The sequence below is a fragment of the Otolemur garnettii genome, unplaced genomic scaffold (assembly GCF_000181295.1).
Source record: "Otolemur garnettii isolate 467f Iridium unplaced genomic scaffold, OtoGar3 scaffold00181, whole genome shotgun sequence".
NCBI lineage: Eukaryota > Metazoa > Chordata > Mammalia > Primates > Galagidae > Otolemur > Otolemur garnettii.
Genome location: NW_003852576.1, coordinates 3,013,047 through 3,022,835, shown reverse-complemented (window position 1 = coordinate 3,022,835; position 9,789 = coordinate 3,013,047). Strand labels below are relative to the sequence as shown.

At 37.7% G+C, this 9,789-nt stretch overlaps 1 protein-coding gene across 1 annotated transcript in view; it reads right to left on the bottom strand.

The window, feature by feature from the left end:
• Positions 1-9,789, bottom strand: part of SLC30A9 (solute carrier family 30 member 9) — a 73,162-nt gene that overhangs the window by 35,437 nt on the left and 27,936 nt on the right. Inside the window, exons 4-7 of the mRNA XM_003800701.3 lie at positions 7,670-7,769; positions 5,214-5,306; positions 4,795-4,877; positions 1,140-1,198 (exon numbers count right to left, since the gene is read on the bottom strand). Of these exons, the coding sequence (XP_003800749.1) occupies positions 1,140-1,198; positions 4,795-4,877; positions 5,214-5,306; positions 7,670-7,769 (335 nt within the window). The remainder of the gene's footprint in view (positions 1-1,139; positions 1,199-4,794; positions 4,878-5,213; positions 5,307-7,669; positions 7,770-9,789) is intronic.

The following is a 9,789-nucleotide window of genomic DNA, read 5'->3' as shown; positions in this document are numbered from 1 at the left end:
TCTTCAAACGACCTCTAATAGCACAGATTTTAGAAGTCAACATTTACTACTGAAAATCTGGTGAGGATGATTCTCCATGTGAAACAGATGAAGGGCCAGGAGGAACTCCTTCCAGGAGGCAGACCTCACCAGCCTCGGTTATCACACAGCAAAAGGCAGTGGCCTGGAGAGTCCACACCTTCAGGATAGCATTGGGGTGCCAGAAACACAAGGATCAAAGGAAATACAGTAAGTGGCAAAGAAATACCCATCAAATGAGATGTAACTAGGATTGGCACCACTGGCCATTTCTAAAAGGGAGGAATGTCTCAAATGCCACCCCCAGTGGAGACAATTTGCCTACACAGGTGGCCTTTTCCTTAGATATAGGTGGTAAGTGATCTCTCCTAGCCAAGTTTAAATGAAAAGTCAACTCTAGTCATAGACTGCTTGGCATTTTGGAGGGGTTGGTGACTCTGGCAAGAGCCATTTCAGTGGAGTGGTGGGAATAAAAGCCCAATTGGACTGGGTTCAGGGAAAAATAAGAGGTAGGACAGTAAAGCAAACTCTCTATACTTGCCCTATTACTGATTTCCTGCTCGTAGGAAGGAAAGCAGAGTATTTTAGCTCACGTGTAGATAAGTTAGTAAATCTGTCGATGAAAAGAGAGGTACTTCTATCAAATTACATCTGATTTTTCAACGAAGTATGAAGCAAAGTCAATAGCTGAAAAGCAAAGGCTAAGGCTGTAGGAAGTCTGGGAAGAGAGAACAGGGTATGCAATAGCTATTTCAGAGTGGGAGAGTAAAGGCACTCTGGATGTGTAAATAAGAATGTCACATAAGAGCATCCACCCACGGAAGATGTCTATTAGAGGCGGCAATCTTGCTAAAAGCTAGGAAAATGAAGCCTTTTCCTTCATCTGTATCTACATGCTGAAGGTTTGTAACAGTTATGAATTTTAAAAAAAGTATATCCCAGTTTTTGAAATTTCATGAAACTCAGACAGAAACTAATAGACTATAATTCAGTTAACTATGATGTGTTCCAGAAAACCTGGGATTAAGATCACAGACATGCTTGAATTTCACAATAGACTGGTATTAGGATTTTGCACTGAAATGCACATAATCTAAGGATTATTAAAAATACATCCTTACCTTGGTGTTTCCCAAGAAATCTCTATATTCTCTTAATATTTTTTGATTTCTAAACAGCCCTATAAGAAATAAAAATAAATTTAGGTCATACAAATTCTTACCAGTAAGTTTATTAATACAATTACTCACAGTGAGACTATGGTGAATATGCTCCACTAGCTACCAGCAAAAATATCAAGTTCTTATAAGAAATCTGGATTTGCAATTGTATTAAAAAGTGGACAAAGGATTTCAACAGGTGAGACACAAACAACCAACGAGCATATGAAAAGATGCTTGACATCACTAACCACTGGAGAAACATAAATGAAAACCACAATGAGATACCACCTCATACTCATTAGGATGGCTACCGTGAACAAACAAAAAAGAAACAAAGAGAGAAAGAAAATAATCACTGGCCAGGACATGGAGAAACTGGAGCCTCTGTGCACCGATAATGGGAATATAAAAGGGGATGAATACTATGGGAAAAGGTGTGGTGAGCCTGCCAGGATGGCTCATGTCTGGAATCCTAGCACTCTGAGAGGCTGAGGTGGGAGGCTCGCTTGATTGCTTAGGAGATTGAGGCCAGCCTAAGCAAGAAGAGCAAGATCCTGTCTACCAAAAATAGAAAAACTTGGCTCGGCGCCTGTAGATCAGCAGCTAGGGAGCCAGCCACATACATCAGAGCTGGTGGGTTTGAATCCAGCTCAGGCTGCCAAACAATGACAATTACAACCAAAAAGTAGCTGGGCATTGTGGCGGGCGCCTGTAGTCCCAGCTACTTGGGACGCTGAGGCAAGAGAATCACTTAAGCCCAAGAGTTTGAGATTGCTGTGAGACCAGTGCACTCTACCGATATAAGTAAAACTCACAAAAAAAAAAGAAAGAAAGAAAAGAAAAGAAAAGAAAAAATTAGATGGAATGATGGCAGGTGCCTGTAGTCCCAGCTGCTTGGAAGGCTGAGGCAGGAGGATCCCTTGAGCTCAAAGGTTTGTGACTGTGATGAGCTATGAGGACACCACTACACTCTAGCCAAATTAAAAAAATAAAAAAAAAGAATACTTTCAATGTCCAGGCTTTGCAGTAAATAAATTTTCTGATACTTATATTAAAAAGCTCAATTGTTATTTTTCAATAAAAGGGGCTCCTTTTGGAAATAGTTAATTCCCAATCCAAGGCAGGAAACATATAAGATGAGCCTGAAACATAAATATTTAGCAAGACTCTGAATTCTTTCACTATATTTCTAAGTTCTGTCCAAGACCACGGCATAAAAATGACAGTATTTCCTTGCCCAGATTAGTTGGCAAAATTTCTAAGTGGAAACTGTCAGAAAATGATGGTTGATGACCCAGGAAGAAAAGCCAGAGGGAGTTTTTTGAGAGTTTGGGAGTTCAAGTCAAGAGCCAGGAAGTGGGATGGGAAAGAGAAAGGACTAGGGAGGAGGAGACAGGCAAGGGAAGAGCAGAGTAGCAGCAGGGCTCAGACTGCTGGGGCCAGAGGGAGCCAAGTTCACTGCTGAGTCCTTTTGTCGCAACTCCAGCATTCTACCTGGAAAGAGATATAAAGTTTTCAACTTTCCTTTCTAGAGATGGAATTGATAGCAGAAGGTCAATCATTTCTTTGTCAGAACTAAACTACACACAGACCTTCAACCAACTGAGAGAGGATTAAAGGCAGTCAGGCACTGCAGGCAATGGATGTTTTTTCCTAAAGTAGCTCTACTATCGCTATTACAGGAACTAACTAAAACAAAACCCTAATCTTTTAGATATAAGCTAATAAAACGATACAGTATCTGAGACTGGTTTCAAAGTAATCCAGTAGGGTGAGGTTTAGAGAGGGGCACATAATGAAACAAGGGTGGCCAGTATTGGTAACTGTAAAGCTAGGTGGTAACTACTTGAAGAGTTATTATACATTCCTCTATATATGTACTTGAAATTTCCCTACTAAAAGGAGGGGGAAATAAAATTTGAAAATATTGTTAGAAAATATTTAGAACACGTGAAATTAAATGTTAACATCCACTAAAACTCATTAAATCAATTTACAAAGATACAATCTAACAAAAGAGTGAACAAAAATTATAAAAATTTTTACACAAGAATGAAGAAAGACCAATAATCAGAAGGTAATCAATCTTAGTAGTAATCAGATATATTCAGAATTAAACAAGATACCTTCTGTTGCTAAAGCTAAAACATTGTTAGTGTCCAGCATTGACAAGGACATGAAGGAACAGCCGTACTCATATGCCGTGACTATCAATGTGAACTGATACCATATTTCCTTCAGAAAGTAACTGTTTGTGATCTATCAAATTTTTAAATGCTCGTGCCATGGACTCTGAAATTGTACTATAATACTCTATCCTACTTGAATATTCATAATTATCTCTCACATGTTAAGAAAACAAAATATCTGGGGATCTTTTTTTTTTTTTTTTTGAGACAGAGCCTCAAGCTGTCACCCTAGGTAGAGTGCCATGGCTTCACTGCTCACAGCAAACTCCTGGGCTCAAGCGAGTCTCCTGCCTCAGCCTCCCAAGTAGCTGGGACCACAGGTGCCCACCACAACGCCCGGCTATTTTTTGGTTGCAGCCATCATTGTTGTTTGGCGGGTCCGGGCTGGATTTGAACCCGCCACCTTAGGTGTATGTGGCTGGCGCCTTAGCCGCTTGAGCCACAGGCGCCAAGCCGGGATCTTTGTTAATGTAGTATTTGCAATAGTGAAAACCTGGAGAACATAAACCTTACAAGAATACTATGCAGCTGCTTAAAAAAGAATGAGGAAGAGGTAGATTTCCATATGTAGGTATGAAAAAACAGTTATGATTATACTGATATCTACAACAACACACTGTAAGATGTACAACAATATGCAAAGGATCATCCTATCCTGTTCATGATTAAGTTGGAAAAAATGTGTATATAAACATTTGAAAACACATAGGAAATATTCTGGAAGGACACGTGTGTATACATGAAACTATCAAGAGCAGGTATCCCCAGGAGCAAAAATGAAATGGTATTACCGAAATGCAAGAAGACTTTTTTATTCTTTGTATTTCTATGGTCTTTTTAAAATCACAGGTATGCACCATTTTTGTCACTAGAGTATATATGCATGATTCAAAAAATTATCTATTCTAAAACATATTTTACGTTACCCTAAATCTCAATTCTATAAAGGTGGCTTTGTCACTAATCCACCAAACTGTTAAGTTCCCTACGAGTATTATTTGTATTTGTATCTCAAGCACCACGCAGGGCTTCTTATTTAGTAGGTGCTTGATAAATGCCCTGTGAATGAATAAATTAACATGGTAGCTGAATAGATCTTTCTGTAAGAAAGTGTCTACATTCTATCACTTTTACAAGTATAATCTTCAAATCATACTGTAAGTTTTAATGGTTGTATGTCTTACAGAAACCACAAACTGTAGCTTCTCTTTGTCTTATTATCTTTAAAAAGCTACTGAGACAAAAAAAATTCTGATTTTATAAATTGAACTGAATTCCAAAACGGAAACTGGTATTCGCCAGACCAAAGAGAGCCCAAGCCAAGAGGTGTGCCAGCACGGGAGAGTGAGCACACAGTTACGAGAGGCCCAGATCTCACCTACAAGTCACTTTTCAGTCAACTCAGCTTTAAATTGAACACTCACGTTCTCTGTATTCTATCTCTGCTTCCTTACGCAGTTTCTTTTCTCTGGCAAGAGCTTCAGGGCTTCCCCAGACTTCTAAAGATCTGTGTACACACACACACAATGAATAATTTCAGTGACTTTACTGTAATCACATTTAAATCTAAATGAACTTAAGAGAATCTTACAACAAAGCATAAGGTCCTTTCAGAGAAATGGAAAGAACTTAAGGAACTTTTCTAAATTCAATCTAAACAATAAAAGTCAACAGCAAATTTTCTTATAAATTGTGACACATTTTTGTACATACTAGTAAACTCCCAATTAATTTGCAAAAATAAAAAGTTTTGAAAATGTATCAATTAAAAAATTCTAAATCTCTCTAAAGTAGGTTTTTATTAATCCCAAATCTGGCTTCCACTTTCATTGTATAGTCTTACTTTGCTTCCACATCTGATCTCAAGTATACAGTAAAGGACTCAGTATCTTCATGGGGACTTCGTCGTCTAATTTTTCGAAGTTGGTCTAGATCACTGGAGAAAGAAACATGTTGAATTTATTCAGACAAGGTACATACAGTTTATGTACTAAAAGGATTATTAAGTGCAGGTAAAAGCAACTACATTGATTTTTATCTTAGAAAAATACAGATCTGTATATCTTTTAAAAATCAGTTTAAAGCTGGTATTTTGTACACAAAAAACTTCTTAAGACCATGGGGGAAAAAAAGAATTATTCTTGATGTTCAATACAGACACTGTAATATAATACATGGAGATTCAATTCCCTCATCAGTGCTTGTATTTTATCTTGTGCCCATGCACACCAGTGCTATTTTTAGCGTATATAAAAAAGTGAAAAGTGGAAAAAACATGGATTAGAGGATCATCTCTCTATTTAAGAATGTCAAATTAAGGTCAGGTGTGGTGGTGGCACACGCCTATAATCCTAGGACTCTGGAAGGCTGAAGTAGGAGGATCCCTTGAGCTCAAGAGTTTGAGACCAGCATGAGAAAGAGCGAGACCTCATCTATACAAAAATAGAAAAATTAGCTAGGCAATGTGGTGGGTGCTTGTAGTCCCAGCTACTCAGGAGACTGAGGCAGGAGGATCACTGGAGCCCAAGAGTTTGAGGTTGCTGTGAGTTAGGCACAGCATGGTACTCTACCCAGGGTGACAAAGTGAGACTCTGCCTCAAAAAAAAGAAAATTTTAAATCTACAGTCATATTGTTTATATCTGGATTAGTACTAAATGGTAATATCCATTCAAAGGAATAAGGTTCTAAAGGGGTATATGTCAATTACATACAATTTAATTATTTTCCTTTCTCTTATATTCTAAAAGTTTTATATATTCATCAAGTCACTGTTGAATAATCATCTATTATTTAGTCATAGGTCTTCCTAAGGAATTTTTGTAATAGCAAGGAAAGGACCTATACACAAAAGTCTGGTGATTAGTGTCATTCAGTCCTAGAATTAAACCTAGATTTAAAAAAAAAAAAAAAATCAAAACCATCATATGCTAGTCAAAAAGATGGACCAGGCATTAAAGATATGGTACCCGCTCTGTCAATGACCCACTAAATGAGCTACGTCAGGTCACTAACATCTTGTATGTTTCCTGGCCTATTATGTGGAAACCTGATCTATTTCACTGAGAACTAAATAAAATACTACGTGAAACAGAATATAGTTTTAAATCAATAATTGGCTGCTTTAACAGTTATGAAAGATAAAATTTATTCTAGGAATATTTTTTGATAGTATATCATGAGGGAAAGTAGATCTTTTTTTGTTTTTGTGACAGAATCTCAAGCTGTTGCCCTGGGTAGACTGCTGTGGCATCATAGCTCATAGCAACCTCCAACCTGTTGCCTCAGTTTTTCTATTTTTAGTAGAGACGGGGTCTTGCTTTTGCTCTGGCTGGTCTCCAACTCGTGAGCTTAAGCATTACATCCGCCTCGGCCTCCCTGAGTGCTAGGATTACAGGCATGAGCCACCACGCCCAGCCCATGAGGGAGAGTATAAAAGGATAGATCATCTGATTTCTCCAATTCTCCAACTGGCCCACAAAGGAGAGAGAAAAGTTTAAGTTGTAACAAGATAATTTCAATAACTCTCTATGATGAGAAAAATAATAAGAAAAGATATGAGAAAGAAGTGAAAACAATTTAGAGTCAACAGAAGCTATAGTTGGAGCATGAACATAAATGTAAGCCACTAAATCAGGCGTTCAACTCTGCTGGCCAAAAAAAGACTTTAAAAAGTCAAACATAAAAATAGGCAATCTTACTAACAAATCTGCCACATACCACTGACTTAACAACATGTATAACTCATACAATTCTTGTATGACAGAGAGATTTTGAAGAATTTGACTTTTTTGTAAGTTCAAAAAACTGAGAAAGACAAATTGGTTATATTGGAGCAGAATTTAGTTTAGTAACAATTTTAGCTTTTTCTTTTTTTTTTTTTTTGAGACGGAGCCTCAAGCTATCCCCCCGGGTAGAGTGCCATGGCATCACAGCTCACAGCAACCTCCAACTCCTGGGCTCAAGCGGGTCTCCTGCCTCAGCCTCCCAAGTAGCTGGGACCACAGGCGTCTGCCACAACGCCTGGCCATTTTTTGGTTGCAGCCATCATTGTTGTTTGGCGGGCCTGGGCTGGATTTGAACCCACCACCTTAGGTGTATGTGGCTGGCGCCTTAGCCGCTTGAGCCACAGGCGCCGAGCCAATTTTAGCATTTTTGATTAAATATTTCTCCAGTTTAGGAAGGAGCTAGTAAAAATTTTTCCACATATAAAAGATAGCAGGTAACACATTCTAAGAAATAAATTTTTTTTAGATTATTTAGACAGGGCACACTACTACATTTTTAAAAAATTACTATACCTGGATTTAAGGCAGAACTCATTCATTGCTCTGACTCCAGTAATGAAATTATTCTGAGTGTACTTTGATCCATACTCCCTTTTCTTAAGAACTGCTTTAACTAAATTAAAAACAGGAAAACATAATAAATATGCACACTGAAAGTCACATTTGAAGATGAATACAGGCTGATACTTAAATAAGTTCACTAACAAATTCCATTGAAAAATCATCTCTTTCTGAGGTGGTAAATGACATCAGAAAAAACCAGTATCTCCAAATGCAGAACAGGGCGGAATTCCACCGGTAGCCATCTAGCTTTTGCTTCTACAGTTGACCCGTAACGGAGGCCAAAATGCCAACCCTCTAATGGAACCCCTGTACAGGCACTACGTGTTACTGGGTTGTCTCAATCATACTAATACAATTAAACTGCTTAGGGTTTAAGTAAAAATAAACTGACATTTCAATAAAAGAGTATAGGCTAGTTCAGTATTTTTGAAATTGTGAGGTAAAACCAGGATTTTATAAAAACTGATAATAGAAAGTGATCAAAGAGTATTCATATAATTATGAATAAATACTTTTGTGAAAACCTTTGTTTCAGCAATATATAATGACATACATGCATACTAGGGCACTAAGTAGTATTTCTTATATGGGTTGGGATCAAAAAAGTTTCAAGCTGGGCAGTGCCTATGGCTCAAAGGACTAGGGTGCTGGCCCCACATGCTGGAGGTGGCAGCTTCAAACCCAGCCCTGGCCAAAAACTGCAAAAAAAAAAAAAAAGTTTAAAGCCACCAGACTATTTCATATAATGTAGCAAAATTGAAATAAATTAAGGAATCATTTCATTGGCTAAAACAAATTATTACAAGTTTATTATAAGTTATAGGTAAAATATTGCTTCCTACTATTTTTTTCTTGTCAAGTATCAAAACTGCTTAAAAGAAGGCCAGCAACATCAATAATAAAATACCAATTTGGCATCAATTATGGTGAGTTGGTCTATGTTAATATATTGGTCTAATTAATAGATGGTTGTAAGACTTTTGGTTACAAGATATAAATAACCTAGCAAATATCTGAAGAACAAGAGCAAAATAACAGAATCTCATGTGTTCTATTTCAAACTGCCACCTGTTCACGTCACATTCTATTCTCGTATCTACTGGGGGGTGCCAAAAAAATGTAGACCCAATTTAAGAGATGCTATCTATGTATTACTTTTCCAAGTTGAATTACAGCACTAATGTGTAGTATGACATTTCCTGAAAAGAAAGCAATAATCAAAGGAATGCTAGCATCACCATGTGACAGGCAGGACAAGCAAAGAAAACGGTGGGAACTACAGCTGTCATTCAAGGAGCCGAAGACCATTCTGAAGCAGTATTTAAAATCGAGAACATTATAGAAGTACAATGACAATGGAGGTGTGAGTGTGCAACAGAGCCTCTAACACCCCTAACAACTGCACTCACTGATGTGGGACAAGAAGTCAAGTTATTGGGCTCCCAGTGTCTGCCAGACCATTTTTTTTGAAGTTACTATTACTGGTCAAATGTATCTAGACGTGCTACACATATCCATTTTACCTGCAATTCATACACTTTTGGGGAATGATGGACTTTACTTCCAACAAAATGGCGCTCCACCTGTAAGAGATGTTATCTATGTATCACTAACCAGAGGTGAGAGCTTACTGTGATGAGAATTTGCCAGAGCAATGGATAGGACGAAGAGGTGTAGATGAGTTTCCCCCATGTTCTCCTGATTTAATATACCTCGACTTCTATAATGGGGAACCTTAAAGGATGTGGGATATCACAGAAAACCAGCCACACAGGTAGCACTTCTGGACACTTTGGTTAATGATGCTTAAGCTACAGTTTGCCACAATCAGAAGTGTCGGATGCTGATGGTAACCCCTTGGAGCACCTCTTGTACTTGCTGAAGTCAAACGTGAGTTGTATTCATCCTTTGTTATTGGTATGTATTGAGTATTACAATTTTTCCTTCCCTAAAACGTGTATACATTTTTTTGGCACTCTCGATATTAATTTACAGTTTTCTGTTCTACTTCCAAATTGTAAGAACAAATTAAGCCTAAAATTATCCTTTATTTCTATTTTTTTTTTTTT